The sequence below is a fragment of the Bufo gargarizans genome, chromosome 9 (genome assembly GCF_014858855.1).
Source record: "Bufo gargarizans isolate SCDJY-AF-19 chromosome 9, ASM1485885v1, whole genome shotgun sequence".
Classification (NCBI taxonomy): Eukaryota; Metazoa; Chordata; class Amphibia; order Anura; family Bufonidae; genus Bufo; species Bufo gargarizans.
Window position 1 is genome coordinate 4,148,055 of NC_058088.1, and position 17,284 is coordinate 4,165,338.

At 40.8% G+C, this 17,284-nt stretch overlaps 1 protein-coding gene across 1 annotated transcript in view; it reads left to right on the forward strand.

The window, feature by feature from the left end:
- The window catches only part of RYR1 (ryanodine receptor 1), a 127,521-nt gene that overhangs the window by 76,577 nt on the left and 33,660 nt on the right, over positions 1-17,284 (forward strand). The window contains 20 exon segments of the mRNA XM_044305921.1: positions 118-199; positions 288-418; positions 504-824; positions 943-1,183; positions 1,348-1,435; positions 3,937-4,029; positions 4,551-4,565; positions 9,060-9,230; positions 9,330-9,389; positions 10,288-10,425; positions 10,537-10,649; positions 11,717-11,813; positions 12,169-12,275; positions 12,361-12,412; positions 13,149-13,220; positions 13,666-13,765; positions 13,852-13,931; positions 14,164-14,240; positions 14,589-14,662; positions 16,660-16,677. Coding sequence (XP_044161856.1) covers positions 118-199; positions 288-418; positions 504-824; positions 943-1,183; positions 1,348-1,435; positions 3,937-4,029; positions 4,551-4,565; positions 9,060-9,230; positions 9,330-9,389; positions 10,288-10,425; positions 10,537-10,649; positions 11,717-11,813; positions 12,169-12,275; positions 12,361-12,412; positions 13,149-13,220; positions 13,666-13,765; positions 13,852-13,931; positions 14,164-14,240; positions 14,589-14,662; positions 16,660-16,677 — 2,130 coding nt within the window.

The following is a 17,284-nucleotide window of genomic DNA, read 5'->3' on the forward strand; positions in this document are numbered from 1 at the left end:
GACACTGGTTTTTACAGTTGTTGACTGTCAACTAAAAGTCTTTTTCCATGTTATCTATGACATTTCCCATAAAAGATTATTACACCACTGAAATGTTGTCTTCTTCTATCTCCTCAGTGGATGATGTACAAGTCTCCTGCTACAGAACATTGTGTAGTATCTACTCTCTGGGAACCACCAAGAACCCTTATGTTGAAAAGTAAGGGCATTCAACACATTGTATAATTAATACATGATTAGAAAATAAAATTTCTAGGTGTAACACTTGCACATGTGTTTATTTTTAGACAACGTCCAGCTTTGGGAGAGTGTTTGGCCAGACTGGCTGCTGCAATGCCCGTGGCTTTCTTGGAACCGCACCTGAATGAGTATAATATCTATTCTGTTTATACCACCAAATCTCCCCGGGAACGTGCCAGTAAGTATGGGAAGTCACTAAAAATCAGCAATCCCTAGGCGTTTAACAACATTTTTGAAAAATCTTTTTTTTTTTTATTCCATAGTCCTGGGTCTTCCCAACTCTGTTGAAGAAATGTGTCCAGACATCCCTGATCTGCAGACTTTGATGAAGGAAATTTCATTGTTAGCAGAATCTGGTGCGCGCTATACAGAGATGCCACATGTCATTGAAATAACATTGCCTATGTTGTGCAATTACCTTCCTCGTTGGTGGGAAAGAGGACCAGAGAACATCCCGGATGACACTTCACCTTGCTGCACAAGTGTGACGTCTGAACAACTCAATGCTCTTCTGGGAAACATCCTCCGAATTGTTGTCAATAACCTTGGTATAGACGAGGCCTCGTGGATGAAGAGACTTGCAGGTATCTTGCTTTGTGTGATGGACTGATGAGACAGTGTTTGCTGTTTTTATATGATTTACCTGATCATGATAGTCTAGAAACTCAAAAATTCTAACCCATTTCAAATTTTATCTTCTAGTGTTTGCCCAGCCCATAGTAAGCAAGGCTAAGCCTGAACTCCTTCGATCACATTTCATTCCCACCATGGAAAAGCTGAAAAAACGGGCAGGCAAAGTTGTTGCTGAAGAAGAACAGCTGCGTTTGGAAGCCAAGAGTGAATCTGAAGATTCGGAAAGTCTGATTCGTGATGAGTTCTCTGTTTTATGCCGCGACCTCTATGCTCTTTATCCTCTACTTATCCGTTATGTGGACAACAATAGGTACAGTAACAGGCCATTAAGTGGCAGAAATAGACCACTGATTAATGCTTCCAGTTTAAATACCTGATCACCAACCATCTGCTATGACCTTAATTGATATTGGCATTAAATCAATCATTGACCTTTGAGTTTACAAAGAGATGGTATTTTTTTTTTTATCCTAGAGCAAACTGGCTGACAGTCCCTGACTGTGATGCTGAAGAACTTTTCCGTATGGTTGGAGAAGTATTCATCTTCTGGTCTAAGTCCCATGTAAGTTCTAAATACTAAGTACCCTAGATAGTACGTTCTGTGGGTGCTCATTCCCTCAATGTATAGTTTACAGAACACAAACAATTATACCATATAATGCCCAAAAATGTGTCAAACAATCTGATGCCCAAAAAGGTAAATTTGCTAAAATATTTCCATTTACTTAATTACATAGCTACCACCACCATACTCTGCAAAATCAATGTATTGCACAGTCTCTAAATAGCGGGGTCAAAGAATACCCAGTAAACACCACCAAACCATGCTCAGATAACTGACATAGAGTCCTGATCAAAAGTTTAAGACCACTTGAAAAATGGCAAAAAATCTTATTTTACAATAATGCAACATGTTGAAGAAATGAGAGTGAGACAAAACATTTTTGGAGCATTCAATTAATTGAAAATAACGATTAAACTGAAACAGGCTGTTTTTCAGCTGATCCATAGTTTAGGACCACATGCCTTTAAAAGGCCAAATCTGTGCAAAGACGTGGATTCATTGCCATTCTCTGTCAGGTAGTCACACGTTGTGATGGCAAATGCAAAAAAACTCTCCCTTTTTGAACGGGGTCGGGTTGTTGAACTGCATAAGCAGGGTCTCTCACAGCTTAAAAAAAATTTAATCAGCACTGAGCCGGAGGATCCAATTGGCTGTCCGTCAAGACACTGGACGATCCTCGACCCAAATTAAGGCCCTTACTGCCATCAGACGGCATCTGAGACTGAAGGGCTTCAAAAACAAAAAACGTCTTCAAAGACCTCGTCTCCTTAAACGCCACAGAACTGCTCGTTTGGACTTTGCAAGAGAGCACCAAACATGGGACATTCAAAGGTGGAAGAAAGTTTTATTCTCTGATGAGAATTTTTTTTAACTTGATGGTCCTGATGGTTTCCAACGTTACTGGCATGACAAGCAGATCCCACCTGAGATGTTTTCTACGCGCCACAGTGGAGGGGGCGCCATAATGCTCTGGGGTGCTTTTTCCTTCAGTGGAACAATGGAGCTTAAGGAAGTGCAGGGGCGTCAAACGGCCGCTGGCTATGTCCAGATGTTGCAGAGAGCATTCCTCATGACTGAGGGCCCTCGTCTGTGTGGTAACGACTGGGTTTTTCAACAGGACAACGCTACAGTACACAATGCCCGCAGGACAAGGGACTTCTTGCAGGAGAATAACATCACTCTTTTGGCCCATCCTGCGTGTTCCCCTGATCTAAATCCAATTGAGAACCTTTAGGGATGGATGGCAAGGGAAGTTTACAAAAATGGACAACAGTTCTAGACAGTAGATGGCCTTCGTGCGGCCGCCTTCACCACTTGGAGAAATGTTCCCACTCACCTCATGAAAACGCTTGCATCAAGCATGCCGAAACAAATTTTTGAAGTGATAAACAATAACGGCGGAGCTACTCATTACTGAGTTCATGTTTGGAAGTTGGATTTCTGTTTTGGGGGGGTTTCGTTTTTTTTTGGAGGTGTGGTCCTAAACTTTTGATCAGCTGAAAAATAGCCTGTTTCAGTTTATTCGTTTTTTCATTAAATTGAATGCTCAAAAAATGTTTCGTCTCACTCCCATTTCTTCTTGTTGCATGTTGAAGCTCTACTTGGAACCTTGTTAAGATCCAGCCATGCTAAATATGATTTTTTGCCATTTTTCAAGTGGTCTTAAACTTTTGATCAGGACTGTATGTTGACCAGGTCACATCTCCATAAATAATTTAAAGATGTTATCTAGGAATTTGATTTTGATGTGCATCCTCAGGATAGGTTCTCAATATGAGATCATCGAGTCCATCTCCCGTCCGCCCCCCTTCCCCACCATTCAGCTGTTTGAAGAGACCATTGCACTCACCAGAACTCCGGTGAGAGTTGTGGTCTCTTCACAATTTACCAAGCACAGAGCACAGTGTTGTCCATTGTATAGCGGCTGTGTTTGGTATTGCAGCTCTGCCCCATTGACTTGAATGGAACTGAGCTGCATCTAGGTCATGTGACCGATGTGAGGCGACGTCACTGAACTCGGAAGAGGCCTAAGTGTCACCTCTTCGAATAGCTGATTCCCAGGACCCCTTCCTACCTGATATTGATGACCTATCCTGAGGATAGACAATCAATATCAAATTCCCAGATAACTTTAATACTCAAATCTATTAAAAGTGCCAAACTATGTCTAAAAATACTGTTATACAATTCATATTGAAATTAGTGGTTACAAGCCTCAGATAACAGGCCTAGTGTCCCATTTAGCAGAGGCAGCTAAAGCGACTGGGTGGCTCAGCATTAGTTGTATCTAGGAATTTTTATCTTATTCAAATATGATCGGTCACATCCAATTACATCATACTTAATTACATTCTTACCTTGAAACACAAAAGTTATGGTACTTTTCTTTCAAGAGACCATCACTAACTCTCGAAACCTTTGACATCTAGATTTCAGGTGGTATCACCACTTATGATACAAAAGAGATATACAAATAATATTTTTCTCTTCTCTACTAGAACTTCAAACGAGAGGAACAGAATTTTGTGGTACAGAATGAAATCAACAACATGTCCTTCCTCACCGCAGACAGCAAAAGCAAAATGTCCAAGGTGGGTTGATCATCTCCATACAGTTATTTGGTAATCTCCTTTTGACCACCATGACAATTATATAGTTATATTCTGCCAGCATATGAGTTTTCACTCAAGGTCCAATATTTTACTAAATACCACATGCTAATTTTTCAAGGAGAAGTAACACCAAATCTCTAACTGCACATCGAATGTATGGTGACAACTCTCGCTATGTCAATTTATAGAGAATATACTATATATAGGTAGGTTCTTCATCATGTGAGTGGTTCTAGAACCAGCAATGGATGAGAGGACAACCAAGCTATGTTCTTGAATGACCATCAACTTTTTCCAGAAGCTCTTGGTAGAATTTTTGGTGTTATTAGTCTTTATTGTGCTTCTTATTTTGATATGCCCTCATGAGTCTCTTTAGTATGGTTTTCCTTTCAGATCCTCAAATCATCGTAATTTGGCCCCTTTTTGTTTATTAGATGTTCTTCCTTTTTCAATTTATTTTGTAACAAACTTACATGTTTCTCTCTTTGTTCCCATGTTAGTCTGGAGACAGCCAGGTCAGCAGTCAACCTCTTTTCTTGTGTTGGGGCTGCTGCATTATTGCCCTCTGCCTGTGTGGGAAGCATGGCTACGTCTGTCTGTCTGTCCTGCTTTCACTTGTGTATCATTTCCATAAACTAAGTGCTATGTAATGCTGTACAAGGTCGACCAGTCTTAGTATCGACTTATACACTCTGTACAGTCTTGCAGTTACTTAGCTGGAGAAAATATATACCGTAAATGGTTCTAGAGGAATGAACAAAGGACTCCTTTCACTCTACTGCCTGAAAGTTCTTGTAGGGTATTTGGAGAATAGTATAACTACCCTGTATAACGGGTTTACAGCTGTAGGCAGGTAACATAGTTGAGGTTCACAATCCATTTATGCCTGTTATTATTGTTGGATTGAGAACTGAGACTTTCTGCAGTCTATCCCATATAGTCCACTCATTTACCTTCACAGACCTCAAAGGTCATCATGGCTCAAGGTTCAATCTAGATTCTGAAGCTAGCAAATCTGTGAATTGGGTGACTTTAAAGTAAGTTGGACTATAAGTCTCCCAGGCTTTTGAGCCATAATTTTTTTCTTTTCCAACTATTATTATTTTTTTACTAAATTGAGAAGCCTAACTCAGAATAGATAATTGAGTTTAGTCAGGTTGTCTACTCTACATCTTCTCTGCAAGGAAAGAGCATCACTCTGATCCAAGAGTAAAGTTCTATCTTTGAAGGGAAGGTGTAGAGTAGACAACCGGAATAGTCATAATTTGGATCAGTCTCCTAAATCTTGTTGCCAACATGTCAGTGGCTGTGGAGAGGAAGACCCTGAATAGATTCTCACTGCCAACTAGAAAGGGTTATGGGCCCAACCTAATCTACTGTAGCATCTACCTTGTCCTGATAACTGAAGAATGGAAACCTTTATGGTTCCTATACTATTGGGTAGGATTGAGAATAAATAAACTAGATGAAGTTTGACAGATCTTTCTCGCAGAAGAGGTGGTAGGAGTAATTTTTTGTCCAGGAAGTGAAAGGAGGTCAGATAGATAGATGATTTTGCATGTTCTCTGCAGCCACTCCAGATCCAGGAATGGCTATGTTTTCTGCCTGAGCAACACATGGCACGTCATATGTGTTGGCAGAGAGTGAGGGCACAGATGTGGGTGACAACTGAGGTGCTGGAGGCCTGCACCCTTCTGAAATGTGCTGTTTGTCAATTGCTTTATTTTGATCCTCTGTGGCTGCCTTGGAGGGTGATGTGTCTCTATGGAATCCTTCAGAAGTTTTAATGTCTTTTTTTTTTTAAATCTTCTAAAATGAACATCCTGACAATGTTTTAACAACAGAGAGAAATGCAGCCTGCTTTCACGTCAATTAACAGGGACATCTGTTGGGTAATCGAGTCTACACAAAAACACTACCGTGTGTACAAAAAAAGACATGTATGGAAACACCAACAAATGTTCTTCTAGTCCAACAAAAATGTGTATATTGCTTGATGAAAAATGCACCAAGGTTATGTCATTTGAAGGGAGGGATATATCTTTCATTGACCATATGTACATTGAACACGTCTTGGATATCTTAAGTGGACAAATTTTCATAAGTAGTAAAATAGAACTATTACGGTCATTGAACATATCAGGGCTGTTAATATTTTCACTCTGGTCCCTCAAATACAAGTTTTCAATGAGCTCTGTATGCTGTCCTTAAAGGGGTTGTCCAAGTTATTTTTATTGATGACCTATCCTCAAGATAGGTCATCAATTTCAGATCGGCAGGGGTCCAACGCTGGTACAACATGCGCCTTCTCTTCAAACAGCTGATCAGCGGGGTGCTGGATGTCTGACCCCCGCTGATCTGATATTGATGACCTATCCTGAGTAGGCTTCAGCAAATCAGGTACGGATTGTTCTATCTGAACCCAATTAGTTTGAAAACCTCATTTACAATATCTGCTCTGTAGTGTGCTTAAATATATGACCTCCACTGAGGCCTGGAAAATCTCGCTAAAAAAATAACGCAAAACTTGCTTCATCTCGCGTCTATGACTTTACACTTCGGTTATGCACATATAAATTATTTAAATTACTGTTCCAAAGTCTCAATAAAAAAGCTAAGTTCAGTTTCAGATTTTGGAACAGTAATTTATGTGCTTAAATGTAGTGTAATGTCATAGACACGAGACGAAGCAAGTCTCCCGTTATTTGCAGCAAGATTTGCCAGGCCTGGAAGACATATTGTAAAGGAAGTTTTTAAACAAATTGGGTTTGAAAAGAGCAATCCGAACCCGATTCGCTCAAGCCTAATCCTGAGGATAGGTCATCAATAAAAATGACTGGGACAACCCCTTTAAGGGTGTTTTCCAGGAATAACTGGACCCACAGAGCATACCTGTAGCATAAAGTTTATAATATACTTACCCACCCAGGAAGATCCATTTATGAGTGGGGCTTATATAAGCCTTACACATTTTTGGCCAAATTATGGAGACTGTCACTGAAAACTCTGAACTGTTGGCAACAATGTTTTAACACATTCACCGAGAGTCGTCAACAAATGGGTGGACTCCATCGACCAGTGCCCAATATGGCAATTGGCCGATGCCCATATGATACAAAGAAAGGTGATCGTAGCAAGACATCTTACCTTGATGATTTCTTCAATGGACATGAGCTTTCTGTTCAAAAACAAAGTGTTTTCTACTCTCCTGGACCCTCCTAGCCCCATTTAAAGGTTGGTACGCATGTACAGTTACCTCATACTGCAGAAAAGAGGCCAGGTATAGACATCACTAAATAACTTCAGAACCAATTAAAAACCTCACTTTACACCAATAAATCAAGAAAAGAAAATTATGAGTTGACTAAGTCCCCTAGCTCTCCTAGATACAGACACAGGATTGCATATATACAGGGATTGAATGAAAGTGCCTCCACAAATCCCTATGTAGACTGCCTGATACATTACATGATTGAAAAAAGAAATAATCCATGTCAACTTATGATAGGTTTGGCATTAGAACAGATAGGGAAGGGTGCACAGGATAGCTGCCTATGGATCAGGTTTTGTGTCCAGTGTTTTCCAGTAGGATTTGTCCATATTGGTTAATGTTGTCAACGTATCTATTGTTTATTTCCTGTATGTCATGTATTTCTGAAACATCATGTCTTCTTCCACTAGTATGTCATCTACTACTATGTCTACTATGTCCTCCACGTTCAAGTCTTCATGACTTCACCATATTTTATGTCTTTATGAATATCGATATATAATTTATAATGCTGAATCCACACTTTAGTTAGGTTTTCCATGTCTTCGAGTCTTCTCATAATAATTACTTATAATGCCATGTCTCCAGTAACATCAAAATCTTCCTCCCAGATACATACCATCGGAGATGTATTATAAGATAAACCCTAGGTTTTTAATGGATGTTTTTGCCCTTATACAGTATGCCTTTCCAATTCCATGTGTCATCCTTAGGTCACATTTCCATTGAGGAAAACCATGAATGTCCGAACATTGGAGAGAGGAACCATTCCCTAACATTTCCCTACCAAGTGTTCCTGATCTCCTTTGTTGTTGGGCTTCAACCAACCTCCCCACCCCCATTTGATCAAATAAGGCATATAAAAATCCCATCAGATATTCCAAAAACATTTTAAAAAACTATGGCATGTATCTGTATGAATTCATCACTTCTGATCTATGATAACCTAGTATAATACATCCTACTTCTCTACCATGTTTCATACATTTGTATGTGTTTTACTCACCCACATCTGTGCGTTCCCTTCTCAGATTAACTATATCAGCATTCATCATCTTGACTGACTGTTCATTTCATCTTTGTGCTGTGATATATTGCTGCACTTTGTTATTCCACCTCAACTACAGAATACCATCCATCAATGTTTAGACTAAAATATTACAAAAAACAGTCTATGTTACATAAGTTGCCTGAACAAAAAAAGTTTGACTATAGAATCAATATTATTGGTATCATGTTCATAAACATTGAGATAGAAGTGAATGAGGCCTTTACTATGGAAATATTAGTGGCGGTCAATATCGTAGGAGACATGGGAGGTATATTGGCGACTATCTTCATATAGACAGAATGAAATTATCAATAATACTCCAGTTTTTTTTAATTATAGTTGAACTTGATTTAATAAATTAAGTCCAAAACTTCATTGTCCACAATAGACTCTAGAAGTTTAAGGTCTCCTTGAGCGATGCTTGGTAGTAGCCTTTGGTTTTGGCTGGAACTCTGCACTTGGCAAAAGTGATTTCCTTCCAGTAGCTTCAGATCTTTGCTGATCAGACACTTGGCAGATGACAGCTCTTGGCTAGATGGATGAGATGTGAATGCCTTTTGTGACTTATTATCTGTTAAGGTGTTTGATGCTCCCTCAGTTTCACTCTTGAGCTGAGTTGCATGCTCTGCATATTTCCAGTAATCTTATTGCAAGTCTGCATGATCTAACTTTCCCGTTCCCCTTTAGTCTGGTGGCTCTGACCAGGAACGCACAAAGAAGAAACGCCGCGGGGATCGATACTCTGTTCAGACATCACTTATTGTGGCCACCCTTAAGAAGATGCTTCCAATTGGGTTGAACATGTGTTCACCAACTGACCAAGAGTTGATCTCATTAGCCAAGATACGTTATTCTCTGGTGGGTGTGATTCTAGAAAAAATTTGGTATGGTCGATAGCCCTCACTATCGTCTTCATTGACCTTTGTCACTCATTCTTATTTTGTAATTTCTCTGCAGAAAGACACAGATGAAGAAGTAAGGGAATTCTTGCAGAATAACCTTCACGTACAGGGAAAGGTAGGTGAATGACCTAGTCCTAAAGTACTATATGATCTAGAATGCATTTACTCTAAGTTTTCTTGTTCCTATTTCTATGTTCTTTAACATATCTTCAGCTATCCTTCCCGATTTCTCAAACACATAAGTGCTCGGCCTGACTGCAGAGCCACTTCCAGACACTTCTAGCAGCGGCTTATCTCCTGGCAGAACATTGAAATTAGTTGCTCCCTATACATATGAGAACAGGAGGTCACGCTGAAAGCAATAAATTTGGCCAACAATAGTCTGTGTGTATGGGGGTTGTCAATGGAAGCTTCCTACTGTCTATTACATTACATTTATGGTTATGAACTAATTACTTTCATGGCTTAAATGAAGCTCAATGGTGAGCTTCAAAAGCAAATGGCCCATGCTGTCCTCCCTGCCTCTATTATCAGCTGCCCATTAAAGGCATCTTGATGTAGGCCTCATGTACTTGGTTGTATTATTGCTCTGTACAAGTCTATGAGTTGCATGGATCCATAATGACACCCAGAAAAGTCTATAGGGGCGCTACTGTACCTCTGAAAGTTTCTGATTCTATATACAGCATAATATTTCAATGGAGTGCAGTATTATGGAGATTTGGTGAAGATGATTTTGGGGGTCCAGCCATATAATAGTTATAGGTGCCTCCCAACTATCCCTTAATGGCAGAGGTTGGCAGAGAGAAGGACTGAGCATTTGGATTTCAACATTGATCAGTCCTTTTGTTCTCAGAGGAGATAAGCTACTACCACAGGTGTCTGGCAGTGTCTGGGGAGGACACAGCTACGTCCAGCCATTTATCTAAAGTTTATGCCCAGTTTTAATTTCTTTCTCTCTCTCTCATGACATTATAAGCTCATGTTGTATGCTGTCTCTTCGCTCTGTTCAGTGTGAGAATTCTTCCTCTATGCGTTGGCAATTGGCCCTTTATAACAAAATGTCAGGTAAAGCAGAAGACTCCAATAACCCGGAGAAGATTGTAAAACGTGTACAGGAGGTCTCTGCAGTGCTCTTCCATCTGGAACTGGTGAGCAGATTCCAATAGAATTAAACCCCTATAGATGTCCTGATTCTTCTTTCCTCGTGCATCATCTGCTGTGTCTTCATTGATAGATCTGTTGTCTCTATTGCTCACTAGACTGAACATCCCTTCAAATCCAAGAAAGCTGTGTGGCACAAGCTTCTTTCCAAGCAACGCCGTCGTGCTGTAGTGGCCTGCTTCAGGATGACTCCGCTATATAACCTTCCTCGGTGAATGCAAACAAAAATGAATGTATTATGTTGTCTTACTGATAAAATCAGTTGATATGAAGGAAGTTTTCTGGAAGTTTATCAGTGGTCTATCCTTAGGATAGCTCATCAATATATGATCAGTGGGGCTCCAACTTCAGCTCTTTGAAGAGGCTGTGCTGCTCCGATAAGCGCTGCAGCCTCCTCGCAGCTTCCCAAGCGCAGAACAACTTTATATAGTGGCTGTGCTTGGTATTGGTGCCCAAGCCCATTCATTGAATAGGATTCGGCTGTATGTAGGTCAAGTGACCAATTAACGTCATGTCACTAGTCCTGGGAGAGGGTGAAGCGTTCACAGGAGTGCCATAGCCTCTTTAAACAGTGCCGGCAGTCAGACCCCCTCTGATCAAATATTGATGACCTATCCTGAGGATAGGCTATCAACATTAAACTCCCAAGACACCCCTTTAAACGTATTAAAAGTATTACAAACATAATTTTTTATTTAACTACAATGTAGAACAATATTTGCTTCTTTAAGTGAATGTACACCCTTTAGTGCCTTTGTTTTTATATTGTAATTATGTTTTGTGCTGATTAATGTCTTAATATTCATCTCTAGCAGACTAAGCTCTATTTGCTGACACATAGCTCCAAATCCCCTACATAGAAATATAGAGTTTACTGAGAAAATGTTACTGCCTACTGTTGATACATTGAGCTAAATAATAACTAAGTATTCAAGATGAACAAAATGACTCGATTCTTCTCACCAAGCACTGTTCTGCGCCTACAATGCAGTGTCTCCAAAGCTGAAGATGCTCCCCCTGCTGCCACTGCTCCATGTAGTGGGAACTGGAGCAGTGGTTCAGGCTAAGATGTCTCATCCTGTAAATCAAGCAGCAAGGGGAGCATCCTCAGCTTTAGGGGAACCCCATCACAGGTGCAGAACTCTTCTGAATAGATTTGCTCATCTCTAGTCTGTATTCTGTAAGCTACCCCTAGTGGTGGCTGCACCGTAACTAACTTTTTTAGTACATGGGTGCCTACAATCCGTAACATTGCATTTCTGAATTCGTATTTTGCAGACACCGTGCTTGCAACATGTTTTTGGAAGCTTATAAACACACCTGGATTATGAGTGAAGCTCATGACTTTGAGGACAGGATGATTGATGACTTGGCTGTAAGTAGAAGAGTACAATATTTAACCATATTATTTTGGTATATATTATAATGGTGATTTCATCATATAATAGCCAACCTATTAGACTCATAAACCAGCATAGGACAGAAGGCATACGAACCGTAGAAAAAGCATTCCTAGGTGGGCAGAGAGAGCAATTTAAGCTGGTTCCTGTCTCCATTTTGATGCATAGTGAAAATGTGGCCTCCACAGATGGAGGCCAAGTGGAAAATATCAAGAAAATGGAACAGGGGCACCAGGATCTCCTGTTCACTGTAAAGGGCCTGATTTTTATCATGTTGTTATGGCATTACTGAATCTTGAAGCTCTTCTGATCTGCACGATTATTCCTCAGAAACCTGGTGAGACAGAAGAAGAAGAGGAGGAAGAAGAAGAGAAGAAGCCGGACCCACTGCACCAACTTATCCTTCATTTCAGCAGAACCGCTTTGACAGAGAAAACGTGAGTCTTGTAATTGATACCCGGTATATTATGGCAATGGCAACATAAACATTGCTAAACTGCACTTGTCAATCCTTCTCTACAGTAAACTGGATGAAGACTATTTGTACATGGCCTACGCGGATATCATGGCAAAGGTAAATTTGTAAAAAGTCCACTCTGATACTGTATTGTTACTGGAGCAGGACAGTATAGAGAGCAAAAAGAACCACGGCACAGGGGCCTCCACTGCCATGAACCCCTTTAACCAAGCAGCATATGACATAAAGAAGAGGCCCTGACATATTTTATGTGCAAGAGTCGACTCTAAACCAACTTTAGTAAATTGATTGAAGTATACTTTAAAGGTGAGATATCCAGGAAATAACTACTTCCTATAGAAGACAGGATATTGAGTTAAAGGGAATATAAAGGATTAGAGCATCGTGGCTGCTTCCTTTCAAAAATAGCACCACACCACACATGTCCATAAGTTTTGTCTGGTATTGCAGGTCAGCTCCACTAAAATGAATCATCAAGCCTGGCCCTGTCCATCAAAGTGGATAGGGCACGGCAGTTGCAGAGAGCCTCTAGGTATAACAGCAACATTAAGACACCTTACGGTTAAAACATGGATCTTTGACAAGTTCGAAGATCAAAACTAAATTATGGATGGCAACCTAGCTTATGTCAGATGTGGTTTATAGTCAAAAGTCTTTTTGGATGGACTCTTCTTGTATTTTTCATAGTCTTCACAAGCTGTGGTTTCTTTTAATACGATGTGTGGTCCTAACGGTTTGGACAGTGATTTCTGGTTCATGCAGTGCTTTTTCTGTGTCCATACAGTACTTAGTTGTCTCAGTAATATATATTATTTACCATTACACCATCCAGAGTTGTCACATGGAGGAGGAAGATGAAGAAGCTGGCGGTGGGGAAGAAGAAGAATCTGAACTCTCATTTGAGGTATTTCTTGATCATGAATTACATTTTTGTGCTCAAAATGTAGAACTTATCAATGCTTTTGAGTTGACCGTTTACTGTTCTGTTAGAGCAGGACACATAAAGGGAGATCAGGGTCTGCAGAAGAAATTATTTTACGGGCCAAATCCAGAGAATACATTATGTTTCAAAGAAATAGACCATAATGGCAAGTTATTTGCTCCAAAGGGAGCTGCAAATGTTTCTTTTATCTCCTGGACCTTTGGAGCCCACTATGGTATTAGAGTCTGGGCCTGCCGAAGGATTATCTGGTACTCTGGTGGGCCAATCCGCTCTGGGGAAGATATACTAAGTCTATGGTTTCATAATGCTGATCCATACTTCATTAGAGTACACCTCTTAATAAATTCCCCCCATTGTTCCTCTTCCATGTCCATTGTTCAGAACTAGCTTTGTGCTTTATACACAGGAAAAAGAGATGGAGAAGCAGAGGTTATTGTACCAGCAGTCCCGTCTCCATAATCGTGGTGCTGCCGAGATGGTCTTGCAGATGATCAGTGCATGTAAAGGTGTGAACACTTATGCAACAAAATCAATGATATTCTGTGGTTTTTGGCCAAGTCCTTATCTTACTCTGCCCATGTATAACTCATAGGTGAACCGGGAGCTATGGTCTCCTCTACACTCAAGCTTGGAATTTCTATCCTCAACGGGGGAAATGTTGAGGTTCAGCAGGTAGGAGATGCATCTAAGTGTTAAAGAGAACGTGTCACTAGGTTTGGGGGCAATTAAACCCCCAGCATGTCATTATGTGGCTAGGGTTTTGCATTGTCTATAGCACAACCATGATCAATTTTAACTTAACCGGAGAAGAGTCCAGGACTCATCTCCAGCATGCAGATTAAGCTGATGGCAGTACACCTTGCTTCATGGCTCACAAACACTTTTTTTGTATTTCATTCTACAGAAAATGCTAGATTATCTAAAAGAAAAGAGGGAGGTTGGCTTTTTCCAGAGTGTGCAAGCCCTGATGCAGACATGCAGGTGAGGACCTTACAATTAATTTCCTAAAAGCAATGCTTACTGTCTAGTTCCAAAGGTCAGCAGACTCTTCGTTGATCTTGCCCTTGAATTCCTCCTTGACATGTGGCTTAGTGGTAGGGTTGGCACTCTTTACTGTGTCTTCAGCCATCTTAAAACCACCACTTTACTTGAGCCATTATCTGAAGGGACCATCCTGTAGATGCCATAGATTTCACTCAAACTGTAAGATTTCGAACTGCCTTTTGGATTAGTCCATTTTTTGTAGTATGACACAGAAAAACCCCAATTCACGTAAATTTAGTATTTCTACACACAAGCATTGGGCCCATCTCTCTTCTTTTAATGTAGTGTCCTGGACCTGAATGCTTTTGAGCGCCAGAATAAAGCAGAAGGACTTGGCATGGTAACAGAAGATGGAACGAGTGAGTAATACCACAGAGTGGACCTATGACTATGCACCAGTGTTTGACCATCCCGGAAAGATTTTTTTTAGGCATTAACTTGTCCTCCTGGCAGAGGCTACCCAAAATAATGGTAATTTTTATTTAGAAAATTTGTGTAGAATCTACTCGACCCAGACTTCACCTACTGATCATAGTTTTGGCCATAGTGGAAGTCGTCACCAAACTCCAGTTACGTGGAATTGTATACAAACAATTTATTAGACAGTAACTCTGATACTCAAGAGAAAGCAAAAAGACCTACTAAAAAAAAAAAAAAACATGCAGAAAATATAAATCTCCTCTATGAAATGTTCTACTAGTTTGGTGGTAGCCATCCATTGGCTTTTATACAATAGGTTATAATGTTAAAAGAGTTTTCTGAGACTTTACTACTGATTGGTGTGGGTCTAACATCCGGGACCGCTGACAATCAGCCGGTTTGAGAAGGCACAACATTCTGTCTGCTCACCAGGCACAGTGCCGTACATTGTACAGTGGCTGATCTTGGTATTGCAGCTCATCCCTATTCTCTTCAATGGGGCTTAGCTGCACCTAGGCCATGTGACCAAGGAACTTGAAATCACATGGCCTGGGAAAAGCTACGAGAAAACCATGGCACTTCTCAAACAGCTGATTGGCAGGGGTCCCGTTTGTTAGACCCCCACCAATGAGATACTAAGGGCCTATCCAGACCATAGCTCATCAGTACAAATGTCTCCTAAATGCCCTTTAATAATATTGAATATATAAAGGAACAAGCTAGGTAAGATTGTGTTATACCCTAGGATGGTACCAGAGAGGGCAGTGCATGATCTACATGAACATGAACTGGAACCAGACATGAATGTTTTGTAAAACCCTCAGGGTCAACTATACATCTGCTAAGAGAATAGAGTGTGTATTATTTGAACATGCCCTTAAAGGGGTTCTCCTCTTTGGAGAATTTCTAGTTTTAGAAGGGTCCCTTGATACTGAGCTGATCACTAGGTGTCTTAAGGCCCCGTTACACCTGAAGAGAATCATTAGATCATCGCTGACAAGCATTTGTATGAACACTCATTAGCGATGATCTGACAGTGTAATACTGCCGCTGATTACCCGATGAGCGAGCAAACTCTCATCAGGTAATTGGATTCTTTTAACAGGTTTAAAAATCCTCATTTGTCGGCAGTATTACCCTGCCGGAAAACAGTAAATAAGTATGGGGACGAGGGATAGCATTAGCAATCGCCTGTCCCTATACTGAGGAGGAGATCGCTGCATGTAACAGCAGCTGTCTCCTCCACTAGGAAGGAACACTTCCTTCCCAACAATTGCCTGCTTCATCTGCAGGTGTAATAGGGCCCTTACTGCTGGAGTCACTTAACCTGCCAGTAAGTGTTTAGTTTCCCTGCAGCGCCACCACAGGAGAAACGAAACATCACAAATTGTCCATTCTAGTGAATCAGTTGTTTGTGTAATGTAGGACAGGACAGGTCCTCCAGAACAAGAGACACCTTTATTAACTCAGACTCCCTAATAAAGTACATGGAGACGATTTTTCCAAAGCAAACATTCTTCTTAAAGGGGGCAAAAGAAGTTGGCTGGCGGTAGACAGCCCATCTAGCAGGTCATGTATTGTACTTATGCATTCACTTCCTGAAGAATATATTGTTGTATTTGCCTAAAAAGGAAATATAAGGGTAATGTGATTTCTCATCTATATCTGGCCTATGTTCTCCAAACCCATCTCTTTCCTAATCACATCATCTCAACATACAGGACATAATATGTTCTATATTACAAACTATGTTTCTCTCTCTACCCATGTCTGTGGTTGGGGGTTGGGGTGGGGATTCTTGTTATATTCTTGGCATCATCCAATTAATGCGTTTGAAATAATGATAATCACATTTTCCTTCCTGTTCCCTGACATGGTTGTGCCCCCCTCCTTTTCCTGCCTGCCTCTCTCATTCCCTGACCTCCTTGGTTCCCAGTCATCAACCGTGAACAGGGTAAATGTTCATTTAAACCACGCTCCACCAATGCTTCAACTAACTGCTCATGTCGCCCTCCCACCCTTTGCCCTTTGCTGATACTGACTAAACCCAACCTAAAGGGGATAGTATGATAAGACCTCACCAAGGATATAATGATTCATTTTTCTCCACTGAATCCTTTCATGAGATCTTTCCAAAACTAGCACCAATCCTGGCTCAATTCTTTGGCACAAATCCATTGAGAATCGGCTTAAGAGGGAGATATTGACTAGAGATACCATAGAGATCAATGCTTAAAGCGAACCTTTCACCTGCATTTCACTTAATAAACTATCAAAAGTACCTTATAGATCATCCTCATTGTGTTATCATACAGTCTTGTCCCGCTTTTCTGCCATGTATATGCATGAAAAAATCGCCCTATAAAGTACTCTTCTCCAGCTCCACAAGTCACAATAGAAGTCAAGGGGGTAGCCCTTCCCTCACTCCAGGCTGTAACTCCCCTGCCCTAACCCCGCCTCTATGCACTCTAATTGACACCCGGCTCAGTCGCTGGGACCGCGCTTGTACAGGCGGCGCATGCGCCGTCGGCCTCAGTAGCAGCACGATCCCGTCTATCGCG